Here is a 22649-nt window from a genome sequence, read left to right on the forward strand (position 1 = left end):
CTGGCCTCCACACACACCTTTCCACCTTGAGTTAGCCTGATCATAACTTTCCTCTGTCTAGAATATTCCCCTCTATTTCTTCTGGCTTTCTTTCAAAACCTGGGCCCAGCTCACTTCTTTCTCAGTGCACGTCCACAATCTTCCCACTCAGATTGCAGAACCCTCCTCTGCTCCCAAATCAACCCATGCGGACCAGTCTCACAGGTGCACCATGCTGTGTTGCTGTGGTCAATTCATGCCATCAACCAATGGGCTGCCAGGCATAAGCAACCTGGGGGCAGGGGATCTGTCCTATTCCACCTTGCATCTCCCTTCCATGCGTCCTTCTTACACATGGCACTTGGCACTGTTCTGATGACTTTATCAATATTAACTCATAACAATACACGGTTGTTAGAAGAATGTGCAAGCATTCATTCAACGAATGGGTATTAGATATCTAGCAGGTGCCAGGTACAATTTTAGGTGCTGGTGATTCAGAAGTGAATGAGACACCCAAACTTCTTATCTCAATGAGTTTCTAACCTATCAAGGCAAATGAATGATAAAAGATAGGCATATAATATAATGTGAGGCAGTGACAGGAGCGATGAAGAAAAATAAAACTGGACAAAGGGATGAAATATGACATAGGTGTCATTTTAAGTGAGATGGTCAGGCCAGGCAGTCTGAGCAGAGGCTTGAACAAAGTGAGGAGTGAGCCCTGTGTGTGTGTGTGTGTGTGTGTGTGTGTGTGTCCAGGGGAAAGAATGGGGTGTTAGGCAAATGAAACAGCATGTGCAAAGGCCCTGAGGCAACAACAAACTCAGCCTGTAAAGACCACAGCAGAGAGGCCAGAGTGCTGGAATGCAGGGCATGGGGCGGTATGCCATAGACTATGAGATGCAAGGGGCTGTGGATTAGGCCAGATAGAGTCTTTCAGGCATGCTGAGGCCTTTGGAGTTTATTCTAAGTGTGGTGGGTATTCACTGGCAGGTGCCAAGCATGATGGGACAAGATTCTACTCATCTTTTATGAGATATGTGAACTATGAGGGGCATCGCTGAAGCAGGTAGACCAGTAAGGACAGTGGTCTGACAGTGATGATGATGACTTGGGCTCCTCCACCCTGCCAGGGAGAGGTGGGCAGACTCTGGGTGCATTCTGCAAGGGGAGCAGACAGGATTTGCTGATGGCTGGCTATGAAGGATATGAGGACCAGATGACTCCAAGGGTTTTGGCCAACTGGTGAACTGGTGATGCTGTTTATTGATGAGGGAGGAATGGCTTGAGAGTAAGGTTGGAAGTGGAGTGTTCTGTTTTAAACCTTTAAGTTAGACTTGCTAGCAGGACATAGTTTTGCCTTCTATGAAGTGGGGATAATAATGTTAATTTACAGATTTTAGTGAGAATAAAGTGTGATCATTTTCTTTGATGTTATATAGATGGAAGGTATTTTTTTCTTTCTTTCTTTTTTAAAGACAAGTTCTCCCTGTGTCGCCCAGGCGGGAGTGCATTGGCATGATCAAGCCTAGGCTCACTGCAGCCTCGAACTCCTGGGCTCAATCTCGCCCCAGTCTCTCAAGTAGCTGGAACTACAGACACACACCACCACGCCCAGCTAATTTTTTTTTTTAATGTTTTAATAAATGGGGTCTTGCTATGTTTCCCAAGCTGGTCTAGAACTTCTGGCCTAAACGATACCCCTGGTTAGGCCTCCCAGTCATTGGGATTTTAGGTGTGAGCCACCACAGCAGGCTTAGAAGGTCCATTTGTATTCATACTCAGGCTAGGGGTAGAGTTCTTTTTAAAAGAACACACACACACAAAACTCCATCTTATTAGCTAGATATTGCTGCACTGTACAATGGTCTCTCTCATCAAGAAATGACATCTGTAATAGACCCATTCTTTATTTATTTAACATTTATGTAGAACTTACTATGCACCACGCCTTGTTCTTAGGACTTTGTAAATATCAATGAATACAATCCTCTAAAACCCCTTGTGGTATATACTGCTATTATCCACCCATTTTACAGATGAGACTGTGCTGCAGAGAAGTGATTTGCTGAAGGTCCCACAGTGAGTAAATGGCAGAGGTGGAAGTCAACGCCAGTGGCTCTGTCTGTGCTCTGACCACTATGCCAAATTGCACATCCCCGGCTCCCTGAGAGCCTGGCCATCTCTGACATGTGACAAGCCTGTGATATATCCCGTCTCTTGGATCTGACACCACTGCCTGCCCCTGTGCCCAGATAGGTGTTCCTGCCTTGATTCTTACAAAACCTCTTCTCAAAAGAAGCCTGTTAGTGGTGAGGGAAACACCCTTCTTTGTCTCTTAGTCCTCCCCAGGCTAATGCCAGCCACCCAGCACTATGTCCTTCATGCCTTTCTCCTAATGCCCTAGGTCAGCCTCCACCCCGCATTGCCACACACAGCTTTTTTTTTTTTTTGGTATCCTGCTCTCTCCATGCGCCCTGCCTCACCACCAGTTGTTACAAATTGTTTCAAACGCTTGCAAGTATCACGTTTTCCACTAGTGCTGTGGCAGACCATGTGCTACATTGAACCCAGTGCTGAAGACAGGAGATGAACATGACCTGACCCATGACCTCTCCAGAGACCTTCTGTTAGAAGACGTGCCTTTCAATTTTGAGTTCCCCCTCCCGGCAAAAATGGGTGCAAAGTGGGCATTCAATGAATGTGCATTCATTTATTTAGCAAATGTTTATTGCGCGCCTACTACATACAGGGCAGGCAGTATGCCAGGTGCCAAGGATATGGCGGGAAACCAGACAGACGCAGAGTCCCCACAGCTCCAGAGGTGCAAAGCCAGCCTTGGCCAACCCCCCCCGCCGCCACCGGTACCCCCTCGAGGGCCTGGGAAGGGTGCAGGGGGGTGGAGGTAGGGGCAACCTGGGAGAAGTAAGGTCTGCGGGAAGTGGAGACGGCAACAGGAGCCGAAGCAGGAGGCGGGCGTGGCATCTGGCCAGAGCGACCTATCAGTCTCGAAACCCAGACTCGAGACACACGTGCCACAGCGGCCTCGGAGACCCCTGCCCCGCTGCGGCTGTCCACAACACAGTGTCTACGCGGACGCGGGTACGGGTGTAGGGGCGGGGGACGTGGGAGGCAGTTGGGAGCCCGCCAAGACCGGACTGTCTGGAGGAAGGCGGCTGAACCGTGCGTGCGCGGCCAGAGCAGGGGCACGCGAGGGGAGCAGGCTGGCTTGCAAGGAGACAGGAGAAGTCTGCGGTTCGGTGCCCAGACTCTGGGGCCTGGATTCCAATCACAGGCCTGTTGCTTACATGTCACCTTAGCCTTCACTGGGCTCATTCACATCACTGGTAAAATGGGTTTCCAATAACCTTAGTTGCTGCGAGGACTTAAAGGGACAATGCCTGGAAAGGCGTTAGTATGATGCTCATCACGCAGGAAACGCTCCGGGAGCCGAGGTTGTTATTACCGGCTGTTCGCACCTCTCCGGGTACTCTCACCTCCCCCAGGCTAAGGCGCCCACTGCTCTCTTCCAAGGGACAGGCGACTAACCTCTTAGGGCTCGCCCTGCCTCGACAGATATTTGCTTGCTTGGGGCGGGGTTTGGAGTGAAGCAGGGAGGAGAAGGAGATGGTGAGGGCAAAGAAAGGGAAGAAGCGGAGGGGCAGGAGGCGAGCGAGGCGGGGCCGGGGAGGAGCCGGGCTGGGCTCCCAGGGCACCGGCGCAGCGCGCACCCGGAGCTGGCGGCGGCGGCGGGGGCGGGGGCGGCGCGCGGCGGCCAATGGCGCGCGGCGCTGCGGCGAGGGCGGTGCAGGAACACCGGCCGCTGACAGCCAAACTCGCCAACTCCGCCCTAGTCCCCGCGGGATCCCGGAGCCCGAGCCGGCCTGGGGCCGAGGCCGCCCGAGCCGCGCGGCGAGCGAACATGGCAGCAGTATGAGGAGGCTGGCGCCGGCTCGTGGCCGCCGCTGCCGCGCTGCAGCTCGGGATCCCTGTCCGGCGCGCTCCGGGCCGCATCCTTAGCCGGCCTCCTGGCGGCCGCGGGATTATTTCATTCTGAGCGGAGGGCGGGGGAGAAAGGAGACTCCCCAGCGGAGCGGGTCCGTGCTCTGGCAGGGTGTATACGTTTGTGTGTGCGACTCGCCGGCTGCGCAATCGACGCGTGAGAGAGCAGGTCCCGGGCGGCGGCGGCGCGGCCGCGGTGATGAGCCGGCCATGGAGCGGCCTTGGCCGGGCGCACGCAGCGGGCTGGCGCTGCGGCGGGAGTGCCGCCTGAGCCGGGACTCCGAGAGGCTTCCAAGCCTGCGGCGCCCTGAGGGGGTTCCCGCCGCCGCCTCCAGGAAGGACGCGAGCCCCGCGTGGTGGACACTGCCGCAGTCACCGTACTGAGGCGCCCGGAGCTTGCTCCGCCTGCAGCTCGGTGCGCTCTGGGCACCTGGGCGCCTTGCCCTGTGCACGGCGGCTGGCGCACAGCGGCTAGGTTGGCTGCAGGAGCCGGGTGTAGGACTGGCTAGAGGTGGGTGTGTGCGCTTGTTGGACTGGAGATCCGAGTAGAAGCAGAACCTGTCGGCTCTGAGCAGCCATGCTTCCCGGGGTGGGCGTGTTCGGTACCAGCCTCACGGCCCGTGTCATCATCCCACTGTTAAAAGACGAGGGCTTCGCGGTGAAGGCGCTGTGGGGCCGCACGCAGGAAGAAGCGGAGGAGCTGGCCAAGGAGATGAGTGTCCCCTTCTACACTAGCCGCATTGACGAGGTGCTGCTGCATCAGGATGTGGACTTGGTGTGCATTAACCTGCCGCCGCCACTCACCAGACAGATCGCTGTCAAAACCCTGGGTGAGCGACCTCTACTCCGTGCCCCGCGTCCCACCCCCGCCCGTTAACCTTCTCTGGGTTCCTTACCCGCTGCCTTTCCCTATCCACATCCCAGAAGCTTACCCTGCATCTACGCTGCCCCCGGGATCTGAGATCCCAGATCCGACTCAGCGCTCCCTCCTTCCTCTCCCCGACCTTCCCCACCTTTCCGCTTCCCTCCTCCCTCCTGGCACCATTTGGAAGCGTTTCACCACGTGTGTCTCGTGCGGGCTGGAGGAGGCGTGTGTTGCGGGGATCCGAACCGGGAAGATCAGATGCCGATAACAGGGAATGGAGTGCTCCGCGAGAAGAGGAAACTTAGTCCTCAGCTGTGTGTGTGTGTGTGTGTGTGTGTGTGTGTGTGTGTGTGCGCGCGCGCGCGCGCGCCCCTGGGAGAGGCGAGTGCGCGCCCAGAAACGCCTGAATAAAGGGCCGCACACGTGTCTCGGGCTTTCTTGGGTGTGATGGAGGACCTGCCCTTCAGCAGCTGTGGCGCCCTGCTGCGGTCGTTTGTTTCTTTGTGCTGTGAGTTTGTTTAGCGTGAGATTGGAGATGCAACCATCGGCTGGAATTATTTCGTCTGCGCTGGAGGCAAGGATGGTGGGAGTGGTTGGATGGGGGAGCTGTATTAGAATGTTTTCAGAGGCGTCATAGGTTAGTAAAGACTGATTTGATAAAACCAGGGAGTTTTAACTTTTGACTGCAGCCTCCCGGGAAATGTCTTCTGCCCCAATTTAGAGGAGTAGATTTTAAATTGTTAAGGGGATGGGCGAGTCACTTCAGAGGCATGGATGCTTTGCATCAGAAAAAGCCCCCACTAATTGCCCTCAGGAACAGTTTCTGAAGGCACACTTGACCCACCGACTGGAGATGAGTTCAAGGTGCTCATCATCCAGTCCCTGCTCTTCTCAACTCCCAGGCAATCTGAACAATCTCTGAGTATCAGCCCATGCCCAGGGGAAAGAGAAGGGCATGTTTGGTTCATCATCAGTTCTTGTGCATAACCTAAAACAATCCCAGGAAGATTGCTTTTGATCTTAGAATTACAAGAAAATTAGCAGCTCCTCTTTGAAAGTTCAAGTTGCTATTGGTCAGGAAAAACACAAAGCTCATAACAAGAATAAAGCTTATAACCAGACGCAGCATATAGTAGAACAGATTAGAAGAGAAGAACCTGGGAGGAGCAGAGACAACATCCAGAAACCAACCGGAAGTTATGTAGTCTTGGAAAGACTTTTATTTTTAAAAAATGTGTGTGGATTCTGGGTAGGTGAAATAATACATGTGTTTTATTTCTATCTTCAAAGAGCTATGAACAGAATGTAGAAACTCTTTCTCCAAAGAAAGGGATTTTGTATCAGGCTATTTGGCTATTGACTCAGAGGCGATATCTGATAGAATTCCTAAGGAGGCTGCCCACATTGTTAGTTTTAATTGTCAGTTAATTTTATTAAGTGTCTGGCCTTTGTGGCCTGTTTCTGTGGCCTTGAATTGAATGCCATCGAGTCTGGCCAATATTTATTTTCTGTTTGATGGAAAGGCTATGCTGGGTGGCTAACTCCCTTGTTTATATTGGCTGTTTGCATATCAAATATTTTATAACCATCTTATGGTATAATTGATTCTATTAGTGCAATTCGTACAAAACTGGTCCCTCATGAGCCTTGCCTATACTGGAGAGCTTAGGACTGGTCATATCAGAAAGACTATATTGTAACATGTTTCTCCACCATAGAGATGGTGGTTTCTGTTCCGGGTTCAGACCCACAGAGCAAACTTAGAGCAGAAGGGTGGTAATTTGGGGAAGAAGGATGACCTTGTTTTCTGGCTGTCTCTGGTACCTTGACCAGGAAAATATTTGGGGGCTCTGGTTTCAAGAGTTGTGACACCAATTAGACATTTCTGGATACGTCTTCTGTTCTTATTTTTCAAATATCCCTGTGACTTTTATTTCATTAACAAGACATGTCCGTTACCTCTTCAAAACCAATGATAAGAGGCGTAATAGACCTAGCTTAATAATGGTGATGACAAAATAGGGTTTTGTTCATGTTTTTACGGTAGGTTTTGAGTTCCTTTCTTTTCTCTTTTTTTAACTCCCTCTTTTGCAGGGTGCCCCTGCGAGGGCACAGTGGGGTGGTCATCCAGGTTTATTATGCATTCACTGTTGAAGGTTCAACACACACAACACAGAAAGTCAAAAACCCCAAACAGTTATCAATCTGGTCTGGCTGTTAGGAGTGTATAGATACGAGTGTTTGCCTGGAATTGAAACTAGCCACTTTGACTCATCCTGGTAAAGTCCTGGACTTTGAGTTGCTTGCCCAGTGATGGTGACAGGTCTGTGGCCCTACACTCATAACTGGTCACAGGCCTGTCAAAGTAAGGGGCTGTCTAGAGACCACGGTGAAATGAAACTTCAGATCAATTGAATCACACATGTCCTCCTTTAATTTTTAAAAATTTCCTCGAAATCCCTACCTTAGTGAGTGAAGCATTCCTCTGTTATAGAGAAAGTTCTACCAAGTGTACTCTCTATACTGTCCAAGGCTGCCTCTTATTAACTACGTATTGTGTGCCAGGCAGCATGGTAAGTGCTGTGTATAAAGCATTTCATTTCATGACTAAAATAATCCTCTAAGATAGATAGTGGCCCCATTTCACAAATGAAGCAGCTGAGATTCAGAGACTTGAGTCACATTGCTCCTGGACCTACAGCTAGAGATTTGAACCCACCACTCTGCCTCCCTGGGAGTAATTTCTTCCTCTTCCATCAGCTATACTGGCTCCACTTCATAGATCATGGCAGCCCAGGTGAGACTGTTGGGGTTGTCTTTTATTCCTTTTGCATCTTAGCCCTGGAATCAGTTCCCAAACCTGGTTGATGTCATCTGAAAGTCTCTATCTGTTCCTCATAAAAGTCAGGTCCTGGCCGGGCGCTGTGGCTCATGCCTGTAATCCCAGCACTTTGGGAGGCCGAGGCGGGTGGATCACCTGACCAATATGGTTAAATCCCATCTCTACTAGAAGTACAAAAATTAGCTGGGTGTGGTGGTGGGCATCTGTAGTCCCAGCTACTTAGGAAGCTCAGACAGGAGTATCACTTGAACCTGGGAGGTAGAGGTTGCAGTGAACCAAGATCATGCCACTGTGCTCCAGCCTGGGTGACAGAGCAAGACTCTGTCTCAAAAAAAAAAAAAAAAAAAGTTAGGTCCTTTCATAGTTTCTGAATTAGGTTCCAGTCTACCCCACCCAGCCCTTCCTCCAGCCACCATCCACGCTGCTGCCAGGTATTCCGGAGTGCTAGAGACGTGGATGTGTCATCATTTCCCCTTTCAAGAAAAGCCTCAGCTGACTGGCATGACATGCCCAGCCTCACATCCTGAAGAAGTGAGCCCAGCCTCAGGTCCTGGCAGCCATTCCTGAACTCATGGGCTTCATCGAGCCCACACTGCTGGGGTTTCCTTGAATGGACCCTGTCGGTGCACATGTCCAGGCCTCTGTCAGGAACACCCTTCTCCCTCGAGGTCTCCATCCATGCTCGTTCGCCCTTCAAGACTTCAACCCACGTGTTACCGCTTCTTCTCCCTCAGACCCCCACACCCTACATACCCTTCTGTCGTCTCAGCACAGTGTGCCCCCATCTTGCCTAGTACCTATTTTAAGGTGATCATTTAAATTTTAAATTTTATTTAGTTATTTTGAATTGGCGGTATATTCACATGGTACAAATTTCTCAGTCTCCTGACCTCGTGATCTGCCTGCCTCGGTCTCGCAAAGTGCTGCAATTATAGGCGTGAGTCACCATGCCCAGCCCACAAATTTCAATGCTATAAAAGTACACAGTGAAGACTGAATATCCCCCAGACCCTGTCTTTCAACAGGAGGCAATCATTAGTACCAGTTGTTTATGTCTCGCATTCAAGATTTTTCAAGGTATATCCTGGCAAGGATATGTGTGGGAGTTTAATCTAATTTTATTTTATTTTTTGAGATGGAGCCTCACTGTGTCACCCAGCCTGGAGTGCAATGGCACGATCTTAGCTCACTGCAACCTCCACTTCCCAGGTTCAAGTGATTCTCCTGCTTCATCCTCCCCAGTAGCTGGGATTACAGGTGTGTGATACCGCGTCCAGTTAATTTTCGTATTTTTTAGTAGAGAAGGGGTTTTGCCATGTTGGCCAGACTGGTCTCGAACTCCGATCGTAGGTGATCCGCCTGCCTCGGCTTCCCAAAGTGCTGGAATTACAAGTGTGAGCCACTGCGCCCGGCCTGTATGGGAATTTTTAAAACCTTTTACACAGTTGGTAGCATGCCATTCACTCTTATGGACCTTGCTTATGTCATGCAACAGTATTAGCTTAAAAATTTATATATGTTAAAATTTAAACATTTTATTTTGAAATATATTTTGAAAATATATTATTAAATGTATTACATTTATTACATAAATTTAATATATTAATATAGTCAACATTAAGCAATAAAATATTAGCATAAATTAATTATATTTAATACAGTTAACATGCATTATTAAATTTATATATTATAGCTTTACATATACAGTATACATATATTAACATATTTGTAGATACACATATATGCACATTTTAATATATATTATAATATATAATATATAGTACATACATATATTTTATATAAACCCAAAGATACGAAACTCAGAATGTGAATACTATTGTTCCTATTTTTGGCTACACGGTATTTCATTGCATGGATACATCAAAATTTACTTAAGCAGTTCCGTTACTCGAGGTTGTTTTCCATTTTTGCTTATATAACCATGTAATGAATAATCCTGAGCATGTGTCATTTTGCACAAACACCAATCTGTTTCTAGGTTAGATGTATAAATTGCTGGTCAGAGAGTACGTGCTGATTACATTTAACAAAGATATTACCTAATTAACTGGCAACCTGAAATGACACTGTATTTTGGTCAATTTCCCTGTGCACCTCTCCCAGCAAGCCTTTTGACCGCCAGGACGCAGGCAAGGCAAAGAAGCCTCACTCACCTTTGTGTCCTGAGCAGCACAGGGCTCCTGGCAGCACAGGCCCACGCCAACCTGCCTAAGTCCAGTCTTGTTTCTTATTCAGTCTACTCTACTCTGTACAAAGGGGAACAGGAGCGTGTGTGTGTGTGTGTGTGTGTGTGTGTGTGTGTGTGTGTGTAAGATATGTCACTCTCTACTTTCAGTGGCTCCCATGGTACCTGGAATAACATCCAAGCTCCTTACCGGGACTTTCTTGGCCTGGAATGGCCCTGCCTTGTCCATCACTCCCACTTCTTGGATGGCTTCACACACTCCTGAACTCTGTATTCCAGCCACTTGGCCTCTTTTCTGTTCCTCACAGGCCAGTCTCTTTCCTGACTCTGGGCTTTTTTTTTTACCAACTCTCACTTTTTGGAATGGCTAACTCATTCTCACTTTCAAGTCTCAGCTAATGTGTTACTTTGGGAGAAAGGCCTTTCTGGATCCTCCCCTTCCAATTAAAATGCTCTCCCCCAACCTCAATCCTGCCTCTGTCATCCTCTTGCCCTTCCTGGTAACACTCTTCGGTGTGTGATGAGCTCTTTCATTTGCTTGGTCGTTTTCTTGCTTGCTGTTTGTCTCCCTGGCTGGAATGTGAGTTATTTGAGGGTAGGACCCTTGTCTGCTTAGTTCGCCAGGCTACCTTTATCTCCCTTAGGCCGTGGCAGACACTTAGTCACCTAGTAGACACACTATAAATATTTATTGAATGACAAATGAATGCATTTTCATTGAATACATGCATGCCTGGGGGAAGGCAAAAAGTTTTAAATAGAATTAACATGTAGTATTCTTATCCTCCTGTGTGCAGTAGCTAAATGCCTCTCAAACTTTAATGTGTGGTTACATCACCTGGGGAATCTCATCAAAAAACAGATTCCAGGTCAGGCGCAGTGGCTTATGTCTATAATCCCAGCACTTTGCGAGACTGAGGCGGGAGGATTGCTTGAGCCCAGGACTTCGAGATCAGCCTGGGCAACATAGTGAAATCCTGACTCTAGCCAGGCATGGCGGTGCATGCCTGTAGTCCCAGCTACTTGGGAGACTGAGGTGGGAGGATCACCTGAGCCCCAGAGGTCAAGGCTGCAGTAAGCAGAGATCTAACCACTGCACTCCAGTCTAGGTGACAGAGTGAGACCCTGTCTCAAAATAAAATTAAAAAAAAAAAAAAACAGATTCCTAGATGGGGCCTAAGATTCAGAATTTCTGTCCAGTCCTCAGGCAGTGTGGCTACTGGGACAGTCAGTCACTAGAGATGAGAAGGCTCTCTGCCTTTGGGAACAGAAGACGTCCCCTGCTATGAGTAATTAACCTGGCTGGGGAACTTTGCTAAAATACCTGTTGCCTTGTGTGAAATGTGATGACAGCTGTTTTCGTGATCCCTGTATTTGGAGACAGCAGCCCAGACTCTCTTGGTGAAGTTTTTCCATGGGATTGCAAGACTCCTTTGGGGTGGTGAGTAAGGCCACAGGGTTCCCTTGAGCTTTGATCTTGCTGCCCGTTGATCTTGTCCCAGCTTGTTTGGCATCATGAGCTGAGGACCTGGAGGAATTGGCCCTTTTCTGTCCTTCTTCATGGTGTCAGCAGTTGCTTCATGTTGAGGAGGGCTGCTAGGAACAGAGGTGAGGGAGCGGGGAGGAAATGGGGTTGAGAGACGACTTTGGTGGCCAGCATTGCTGCACCAGCAGAAATACAGCTGCAGATAATGCTCACGGTACACTTGGACTGGACAGCAGCCATTCTGACATCCTGGCAAACCCTGCATTTCCAGTTCTTGCTTGAGGTCTCCTCTGGATCTATTCCTGTCTCCACACTGTGTGAAAAAGGTGATTGCATTTTTCTCTTTGGCTTCCTGCCCCTGAGCACTGAGTGAAATGATTTTTGGTATATCAATTTGTTGTAGAGCCGAGGAAGCCCTTGGGCATTATGTAAATGAAAGAAATTACTCTATTTATTGTTAGGAAAAGTCAAGCATCACCAGTCTCATTTGATCTAACTGACATTAGGTGCAGTTGAATGATTATTTTGTTGATGATATCTGGCTTTGATAATGTGCAATTCTGCAGAAGTTTCCATTGGAGTGAGAAGAAGCTAAATGAAGAAGTTGGACATTTTGATACCTGAAACTGGGGAAGAAAAACAACAAAAAGTGGAAGTCAATAGCATGTTTTAAGGGTTTCACCAAGAATGAAATACACAGACAGTTAGTTATATATTTGATTCAGGGCCATCACGGCTCAGTAAAAAGCATCATGTTATGAGATATTGTGCTTCATAACACTCATTAATGAAAGTAAAGGTTGACTGGTTACTACTGTGTGACTTTGCGAGTCGTACCCATCCTTTCTGACCCTCAGTTTTCTTACCAATAACACACAGTTAATACTATCATATAGAGTTGGTGTGATAACTAAAATGAGAGGGAAAATATGAAGAGGTACCCTGTGGCTGACCTCAGCTGTCTGCATCAAGCTCAATAAATAAACAGTAGCTTTTACTTTGCCCTAGCGAAATCAGTTCTTTTTTCTAAAAATTTAAAAATTTTAAGTGAGTAGTTCTTTAGCTTCTTCCAAATGGTGCTTTCGAAGATTTTTAAAAAATGTTTTCTGCAGAGATGATTCCCTCCTGCAAGACTTAGAGAATACATTTGATTTTTTAATTTTTTATTTGTAAAGCTAAACCAAGCTTCAAGTGTCATATTTGCTGTGAATCCAATACTTGCTTCACAACTACATGATCACTCAAAAGTACTGATGGGGCTACCAAGAGCTCACCGTGCTGCTGTGGAGATTTACTATCCCTTGCAATGAGGGTGTTTAGGGGGATCCCACGTGACACAGGAATAGGGCGGCAGCAGGACATCAGTAATGCCCGGAAAACAGAAACCCTCCTCATTTTATTCTGTTTCTCTCCACATGTCTGCTTCCTCATCCATCCCTCTCTACACCGGCTTCCTCTGCTCTACAGACTCATGTGTTAGGTGAAAAATTGTCCACACACAGTTCCCAGATATGAACATGACAGGTTCAGCCACCTGAGAGGTGCAGCCCTGCCCCCGTGCCCAGCTCTCCCTGCTTGTACGAGGTACTTTGTCCTGGCTCAGTCCTTCCTGTGGTTATCCACGGTATGGGGTCTACATCGCAAAATGCTGCCGAGACCACCCTGCTGGAGGGGTGGAGGGATTGTTAAGAGCAGTCATTCTGATCTGGGCTGCACACTCCAAAAAAAGTGCTGATTCTAAGAATATAGACGGTGGAAGTTATTACAAATATAGACATTTTGGCTGGACGTAGTAGCTCATGCCTGTAATCCCAGCACTTTGGGAGGCCCAGGTGGGTGGATCACCTGAGGTCAGGAGTTGGAGACTAGCCTGGCCAACATGGTAAAACCCCATCTCTACTAAAAATACAAAAATTAGCTGGGCATGGTGATATGCACCTGTAATCCAGCTACTGTGGAGGCTGAGGCAAGAGAATCATTTGAACCCTGGAGGTGGAGTTTGCAGTGAGCCGAGATTGTGCCACTGCACTCCAGTCTGGGCAACAAGAGCGAAAAAAACTCCGTCTCAAAACAAAACAAAACAAAACAAACGAATGTAGTAGCATTTCTTGAATGTATAGGTAGGTTTTTTCTTTTTTCTTTTCCTTTTTTTTTTTTTTTTTTTTTTTAGTGAGATAGAGTCTCACTCTTGCCCAGGCTGGAGTGCAGTAGTATGATCTCAGCTCACTACAACCTCCACCATGCGGGTTCAAGCAGTTCTTGTGCCTCAGCATCCCAAGTAGCTGGGATTACAGGCATGTGCCAACACACCTGGCTAATCTTTGTATTTTTGATAGAGATAAGGTCACCATGTTGGCCAGGGTGATCTCAAATTCCTGGCCTGAAGTGAGCCACCCACCTCGGCCTCCCAAAGTGTTGAAATTACAGGTGTGAGCCACCATGCCTGGCCTGATTGTGTAGGTTCTTTATCCAGTTTGTGAAGTACACATTTGGCATTTCACTGCTTTGATAATAACTGTAGCAAAACTGAAAAATAATAGATGTGATAATCTATTAATACAACCTTGTTATTATTAAATTATTATTAAATTTAAGACATGTATTTTGAAGAGTATGATGGGAAAGTAGATAAACATGGCCAACTGCATGGAGTTCTACGGTCTTGGTAGTTTGCAAACCTTTACCAAGAGCCTTGTGGGTAGCTTGCGTAGCAGGTCAGACGAGTGCCACAATATGTAGTCCCTTTCTGCTAAAGTACTGTCTTAGGGCCTTCAAGGAGTCAGGAAAAGATTGAGGGAGAAGGATTTCTGCCTCCAGACTGCCTACGTACTGGAAACTGCAACATCAACACTTCCCTGGGTCTCCAGCCTGCCTGTCTGCCTGCCTGCCCTGCACATTTCAGACTTGTCAACCTCACAATTGTGCAAGCCAATTCCTTAAAACAAATCTCTCTATATTTGTGCGTGCACACACACACCCCCTATTGGTTCTGTTTCTCTGGACAACCCTGACTAATACAGAATTTGCCTGGATCAAGGCCACCTGGCTAGACAAGCTGAGAGATGAGACACTTGGAAGACGCGTCAGTGGAGAAACTGCTCTGGTTAGTTCAGCTGGTAGGTGTGGGCCTCTAGGATTGCAGCAGGCCTCTGAGCACTTGTCCTCAAAGCAGGAGACCTGGAAAACCAGTGTTCTTTTGGGTTCAGACTTGAACTGAGGAGATTGTTGGGAAAGAGGCTGTCACATTCACCACTGAGCCACAGCAACACTTCACGCTGACCAGTTCTATACCTGTCTGCAGGTCTTTGACTTCTAGGATTTGGGCAAATCTGGAATGCCTTGGGGTTTAGAATTTCCTTAAGAATTGTTAATATCCTACTGTGAGGCATTTAAAAAGTGCAGCAAAAATAATCTTACATTGAAATGTTATGATTTAAAAATTTTTTCCAGTTTCTAATTGAAATAGCCCTTACAGTATTAAGATGTTTCTTTGATTAGCACAATGCCCTTAAACTGAAACTATAAAATTTTAAAGCTCCAACTTCATTTGGTTTGTAGCTTTAACACTACTTTTGAAAAAATAGCTTTATTGAACTATACATACCATAAAATTCCCCCTTCATTTTATTTCACAGGATTCGCCCATTGTAAGCAATTCCATTATTTTTAGTAAATTTATATATCTAGAACATTTTCAACACACTAAACTGTTTCCTCATGCCAATTTGCAGTCAATCCTCACCGCCGACTTCTGGCTCCAGGTAACTACTAATCTACTTTCTGTTTCTGTAGCTTGCCTTTCCTAGAACTTTCAGATAAAGGAAATCATGAAGTATGTAGTTGTTTACACTTGAGTTCTTTCACTTAGCATAATGTTTTTGATGTTCATCCCTGTTGTTGCAGGGATCAGTTCATTTATTTTTATTGCTGGGTGATATTCCATTGTGTGGATATACCACATTCTGTTTATCCCTTCACCGTCTAGTGTTTAGTTGTGAATAATGCTGCTGTGAACATTTGTATATAAATCTTTGTGGAGCCACGTTTTCATTTCTCTTGGATAAATACCTAGGGCTGAAATTGCTAAGTTGTATAGTCTGTATATATTTAACTTTTTAAGTACCAAACTATTTTCCAGAGTAGTGGTACCAGATTACATTCCCACCAGCAATGTAGGAAGGAGAGTTCTAATTTTCTGATATCATCACCAACACTTGGTATTGTCAGTCTTTTTTTTTTTTTTTTTTTTTTTGGCAACCTCCATTGCCCAGGCTGGAGTGTAGTGGCATGATGTCAGTTCACTACAACTTCCACCTCCTGGGTTCCAGCGTTTGTCATGCCTCAGCCTCCAAGTAGCTGGGATTACAGGCATGTGCCACCATGCCCAGCTAATTTTTGTATTTTTGGTAGAGATGGGGTTTCACCATGTTGGCCAGGCTGATCTTGAACTCCTGACCTCAATGATCCGCCTGCCTTGGCCTCCCAAAGTGCTGGGATTACAAGGGTGAGCCACCATGCCTAGCCTTGTCAGTCTTTTTGATCATAGCCATTATAGTTGGTATGTAGAGGTATCTGTTAGGACGTGGATTTGCATTTTGTTAATAATATTTCATGATGTTGAACATTTTTTCATGTGTTTATTAGACAGTCACATTCTTTAATAAAATGACTATTCAAATCTCATACCCATTTTTAAATTGGGTTGTTTGTCATTTATTGATTTGTAAGCATTGGCTTTGTGATTTTCTTATTTTGTTGAGGTAGCAGACTTCACTTGGGGAAGGGGTAGAGTTTTTAATTTTAGTTGTCATATACTTCCTCTTATTTTTGATTGTGGAATTAGTACAACTAATTCTCCAACCCAAGTAAAATTAGTTTTGCCAAGTGTTCCCTGAAATCGTTTATGGAGTAGAAGAGTAAGACTATCAGGTGAGGGGGCGCTGATGCCTGGGGCTCTGGTGTTGCCTGGGGCTGTGAGAGTGCTCTGAACCCTCTGCCGGTGGCATTTCCAACTTGAAGATTATCTTCCAGTAGGATTTTCTAACCACCTATTCTGCCCAGTGTCTGGAGGGTGTTTCTTTTTTTTTCTATTTATTTTTAGTTAGTAAACGCCTTTTGAATCCCTGTAGTACTATGTTAGCTGTGGTGAGAAATGCTCTATAAAGTGAGACGTGGTCTTTGTCCTTGAAAGAAGAGCACGTAGGCAAACACACAGCAATGCGATGAGATACATGACGAAGTGCAGGTGAATGGTTGTATGCAATGTCAGGAAGAGTTTGCCTGAGGCAGCTGAGTAACCCCTCAAAAAACCATTACTGGATTAAAGGGCGATCACCTGGGTAGCTTCCTAGAGCCAGTCTACAAAAGGCACTAAGGCAAAGAGGAAAAAATGGCAAAAATGTTTTAACAAGATCTCTTGAGATCAGGGGCTCAAGACCAGCTTGGCCAACATGGCCAAACCCTGTTTCTACCAAAAATTCAAAAATTAGCCAGGCATGGTGGTGCATGCCTGTAGTCCCAGGTACTTGGAAAGGTGCAGTGTGTGTGCTCTTGGAAGGCTGAGGCAGGAGAATCTCTTGAACCCTGAGACTGCATCTCAAAAAAAAAAAAAAGTGTTGTGTGTTTGAATGAGACACTTGCAGCACAGGGGGCCTGGAAGGGGTTTCCTCTAAGAGCTGGGGAATTATTGCTTCTAGTTTACTGCTGCACATTTGCTTTGCTGAGTGGGGAACTTGGGCTGGACATCAGAGATAAAATGAGTGGGGCCAGTGAGGAAAGGCCATACTCTTCCCGGGTTCCCTGCCCCTCTTTGGTGGGTCACTGAGAAGGTGGCACTGCAGATAGTGGATGCTGCAGATAGTGGATAGTGGATGTTGAGGAAAGGGGCATTCCTGAGAGCTAAAAAAGTCCCAAAAGACCTTTTGGAAAAAGTGGGTTGGTCTTCAGCTGAGCCCAGAAGAGCGGGTAGGATTTAAATAATTGAAAAGAAAGACATGGGAGGCTCTATGATGTAAAGTCCTCCTCAAGGAACCACTGGTTCTGTGAGATGAACTGTGTTGCTTGCAGTTGACCTACGAGGGCAAAGTTAGAATGGTTTAAGAATGTCTAAAATTCTGTAAGTGTTCTTTATCAGCAGTAAGTGTTACTTGCATCTTTCTCTCCTTCTGTATCTCTAATGATGACAGCCACAGATTACAGATCTCTGGGGTCAGTCAAGGCAAGCAGCTTGCTGGAGTGTTGGAAAGGACCCTGTTAAGAGGAGCCCAAATGGCTGCCTTAGAGGGCATGGGAAGAGCTGCAAAAATTGGTTCAGCTAGTAGTGCTGTCAAGACAGCTCTGTGTGTGATGGAGTCAGGGACATGCTATGGTAAACAGGGTCAGCTGAGGAAAGAATCCTTTGAAGGGTGTCCAGTCCCTAGTATGGTGCTTACATTGGATGGTAGTGGGAGCTCATATTCTCTTATACAGTTGATCCCTGATGGTGCAAGGGTCAGGGCTGGCTGCAGTTATGATTTACTAGATGAGCAAAGATGCAATAATCTCCTTGGAGAAGGACATTTGCATATGACATATGGACATGCCTCTCCCATCTTTCATGGTGGGTGGGTCTACAAACCCTGGATTGGGGTCACGGGTGTCTCAAATCCCTTTCTCACCTCCCTTTCTCACCTCTCAGTGTTCACAGTTGAGAGCTCATGGACATGATGATTGGGAGGCTCTCTCAGAGTAGTCTGTCATCTTGGGAGATGGCTTGAGGAAGTGCCACAGTGGTAGAACAAATAGTTAACTCTTGACATGGGATCCAGAAGTCAAGCACAGAGCCTTCCAAAGTTACTGCTCTGGCTCGGCTTTTAAAGATCCCCAGATGTGACAACAGTTGTCTATCTTCATTTTTCTATTTCAAAAGGAAAAGTTCCTGGCTAATGTGATGTCATTCTGGTGAAAGTAAAGTGACGCTTCTGAAGCTTTTCTTGGTCAATAAAAGGCAGTTTGAAGAGGCTGTCCCATTAGACTGCAGAAAGCTGGAGGCACTGCAGAAATGAGTGTGTGGGCACTGCCTGGGGTTGAATCCTTGGCTGGCCATTGCTGTGTGGCTGTGGGCTCCTCACTTAACTCTTCAGAGCCACAGTTTCTTTATCTGTATAACAGGTATAATAAAAGTACCCATCTCAGAAGGTTGTTGACCTAGACAGGGCTTTGTTTAAAATGAAGACTCAATAAATATGAGAACCCTGCTTAATCAGAACTTCTTATGGTGAACTACTGTCCATTTATGTTTTTCCTTAAACAAAGATGTACTGAGTGCCAGCTACATACCAGATACCCTCTGGGTCTGTGCTATGCAGTACGATAGCCATTAGCCACACGTGGCTGCTTAAACATATGTAAAACTAAATAAAATCAAAAATTCAGTTTTGATGTGGTTTGGGTGTGTCCCCACTAAAATTTCAACTTGTATTTCCCAGAATTTTCATGTGTTGTGAGAGGGACCCAGGGGGAGGTAATTGAATCATGGGGGCTGGTCTTTCCTGTGCTATTCTCGTGATAGTGAATAAGTCTCACAAAATCCGATGGGTTTATCAGGGGTTTACGCTTTGGCTGTTTCCTCATTTTCTCCTGCCGCCACCATCTAAGAAGTGCCTTTCCCCTCCCACTGTGATTCTGAGGTTTCCCCAGCCATGTTGAACTATAAGTCCAATTAAACCTCTTTTTCTTCCCAGTCTCGGGTATGTTTTTATCAGCAGCATGAAAACAGACTAATACAAATTCCTCAGTTGTCCTAGCCACATTTTAAGCACTCAGATGCCACATGTGGCTGACCGGTGGCTACCATATTGGACCATGCAGCATAGAACATTTCCATCATTGCCAAAAGTTCTACTGGACAGCATTAATCGATATAGCAACCGACAAAGCAGTCATGTGAGATCTAAACATGGATTTTTGAGCAACCCCAACTTGTGAATGTGTTTCATTTTCTCCTGGGAATGTGTTGATAGTCTCCACGTTGGGTTATGGGTGTCTCAACACTAATTAGCAGAGGTTTAGCAAGGTCTCGGTGCTGCTTTCAGGATTTATTAGTAAGGACTCTATTATTAATGAGAAGAAGATGTGCTGTGGGAAGTTTCCTAAATTCTTTATTAGACACAGGGACTGAGCAATGAGATAAATGACAGTGCCCCTCCCTGCTCCACCCACGTTCCCTCAGGTTTATTACAGGACTTTAGGTAGCAGATGGCACGGACCTGGGTGGGGTGATGCCAGGCCAGGAATTCTGCCTTTGCTCACAGGTGGCGTCTTCCTTAACCCTCTCAGCCATCCTCTGAGGGAGGGAAGAAAGACATCTTCCCTTCTCAAAGCACTGAGAAGCAAAGGGTCTGAGAAGACGGCCCAGTAAGGTGGCAAAGAGAAGGAGGTAGATGCCAGGCCTCTTTGTCCTGCAAGAACCTTCTAGAACACCCAGCAGCTAGCTCCTGAGGATGTGGGCCAGGGGGAGGAATTCTGACTTCAGAGTAAGGTGCTTTCTGCCCTACTGCCAACATGCTGTTCAGTTCCATGGGCAATGGCGTTTCCAATTAAACTAATTAAACCTCATTTTCTTCCCAGTCTCGGGTATGTCTTTAAAAGGTCGAAGGCACATTTATTTCTCCTCTCTCCACTCCCCTGTCCTTTCCTTCGGTCAAGGAAATAGGCTACGTAAATACTAAAGCGTGAAACCTCAACTAATATGTACTTACTGTTTTGCTAATAATTATTGCTTTTTTTTTTTTCCTTTTGAGTCCCATTAATGTTGTGAAAGCCACATCTGTCTGTGTGAAGATTCTTTAGGGAACAGGACTGCTAAGTTCCAGCTTGTGGGAGCTTGGAGGGAGAGGTGAGTGTGCGTTTGTGAGGATGTGAGCACACACGCTGCAGTGTGCTGCCCACAGAATGTCTCTTGACTGTAGTCAAGGGCAAAGTAATGATTTTAGACTACTTGTTATTTAAATGTGTCCCTGGCAGGCTCTTCTCATCTCCCACAAGAATATGAATAATCAAAAGTGGGTGGTAGAAAATGAGATATGTTCCTCTTCTCTGTCTCTTCCCCCTTTCCAATAGAGCTGGGACATCAGAGGAAGAAAAAGCAGCAGGCAGAAAAATACTGGGGAAAAAATGCCACGTGGTTTTGTTTAGCTGAGCTTCTGCTCCCTCCAGCACCCCCACGTGAGACATTTGTTTACCCCCACGATGCTGCTCTTGGAGAGTCCTGGGGGACAGGTTTCAAGCCCTTGGGGATGCAGCCTGTCTAACTTAATATGCACAGCCGTTCACATCCAGGGCACAGAGGCAGTCTGGCTTTCCCCAGGAGGCCCACGGGAACCACAATGCTTCATTTGTCTGGAAAACTGAGACTTAGCTGCACGTTCTTGCTTGAATGCAGCGGGCCTCCAGCCACAGCCTGCCGACATGGGGGTTTTCAGGGGAGATGTGCTTCATGAGCCAGCATTTGCTCTTCTTCCCAGTCCCCAGACCCAGCCAAGATTATAGATAGATGTGCTCATCACGTGCAGGTGCTGGGGAAGCCAGTGGGACTTCGTTGGCTACATTCACCAACAGGATTTCCCAATTTCAGTTTTCAAACACATTCCACATCTGTATGCCTCACCCATTCACCGAGCACCTACAATGTGTGTAAGGCAATATTCTCTGTCATGGGCAGTTAGAAAAGGTCAAAGTCATGTAAGATATGGCATGTACTCTGAGAGAACTCATGATCTATCCAAAACCTACTCATCACATTTGGAAAGAGAAGAGAAACTAACATTCTATGGAGTACTTACTATGTGCCAGATCTGGAGTGAGGCACAGTACAAGTGTCATTCATTTGCATCTCATGGCCAACCTCCAAGGTGGACATTTAGCATCTCCATCCTACAAGGGAGAAATTTAACTGTAGAGAGGTTAAATATCACGTCACTGATTCTGTGATGTGTATTATTTTCACATTGGACCATCTGAAATATAGATATATCTAAAAGGGCTTTTCTTTCTTCATAGCAAAATAACTGTAGGTCTTTGCAGTGGTGTCTTAGATTCTGTGAAATATGGTATTTTGGCAAGTGAAGAACAAGTGGAATCAGAATTCAACTGAGGTTTGCCTGACTCCAAAGCTTGTGTGTTTTCCAGTTTAATGTGCTGCAGTATTGGTGGTCTGTATGAACCAAGGCCATATCATCTTCATTGACAAAGTATAAAAACAGGGAAATGGTGACTGACCTGGAATGTGCATCTTCTGATTCCATAACTGAGGAGACAATAGCCCAGGGTACTGTGTGTATCCAACAGGATGTTAAACAATTGGGAAAATGTTATTTCATGATCTTCGCTTCTCTGTTGATTATAACTTATTTTTGAAGAGGCTAAAATAAATGGCAAGCTCTTGTATGGATAAGATATACAATGCAAGTGTGATACATTCCTCCATCTGTTCTGGTGTGCTCCAGGCTAAGTGTGGTGCTGTTACCAACAGGGATTCTTCAGGGGAGTGACCAGTGGCCTCCTTACTGTCCTGGAGGGCCATGATAGGAGACACAGGCTGACTCCCTCTCCTACAGAACTGAATTCTGGGAAGTCCCCAAGCGCGGGCCCACGTGTGTTTATTATTGTCACAATGCCCTGTGGCCAGCACTTGCAGAGAAGGAACAAAGTCTGCTGAATTCCACGGCTGACCTGGATTCAGATAGCAGTGGCAAGGGCTCCATAGAGAAGGAAACAGCCAATCCTGCTGCTGGCTTATGCACACCACAGGCTTGATCTGCCTGGCTCCGGCATGCTTAAACACATTTGGTCCCATAATGGGCTTTGACTGAGTCATTTTCCCGAGCAGCTGATGTGAAAAGCAGAGAAGTGGAAGGGGGATTGGTCAGGGACCTTAGTATCTCAGATGGGAGGCTGTGGGAAATAGTGGAAAGAGAATACCACTGACAATCAGAACACCCAGGACAGGCCTAGGGCTTCTTGTCTTTTAACACCCTCAGGAAACTGAGTCTCAGGAACTGAGTGGCTTATCTGTGTTGTCACAGCTGATCACTGACAGCTGAGTCAGGGCCAAACCCAGGTCTCTGGAGAGTGTGCCTATTACTTTATCAGGTCATTTAATAACTGGGGAACTGTGTTTTTCCAACAATGAAGAAAATGAGGAGGTAAACTCCTAGGAAGTCTCCAAAGGAAATATCCTAAAATAACAACAATGAAAACACCTACATGCACAACAGTGTTCACTGAA

The 22649-nt window shown here is 46.5% G+C and overlaps 1 protein-coding gene across 3 annotated transcripts in view; it reads left to right on the forward strand.

Moving 5' to 3' along the window:
- The first annotated feature begins 3447 nt into the window (after positions 1–3447).
- GFOD1 (Gfo/Idh/MocA-like oxidoreductase domain containing 1) overlaps positions 3448–22649 on the forward strand; it is a 129122-nt gene continuing 109920 nt past the window's right edge. Inside the window, exon 1 of one of the 3 annotated variants that reach the window (XM_074398455.1) lies at positions 3448–3469. Coding sequence is in view for 1 of the 3 variants with exons in the window: in XM_003927337.3 (XP_003927386.1) it covers positions 4562–4814 (253 nt within the window). In the remaining 2 variants the exon portion in view is untranslated. Of the gene's footprint in view, positions 3470–3849; positions 4815–4858; positions 8949–22649 lie in introns of those variants that run through there. The other 2 variants (XM_003927337.3, XM_074398453.1) reach the window with 2 other exon arrangements.

Source organism: Saimiri boliviensis, chromosome 4 (genome assembly GCF_048565385.1).
Source record: "Saimiri boliviensis isolate mSaiBol1 chromosome 4, mSaiBol1.pri, whole genome shotgun sequence".
NCBI lineage: Eukaryota > Metazoa > Chordata > Mammalia > Primates > Cebidae > Saimiri > Saimiri boliviensis.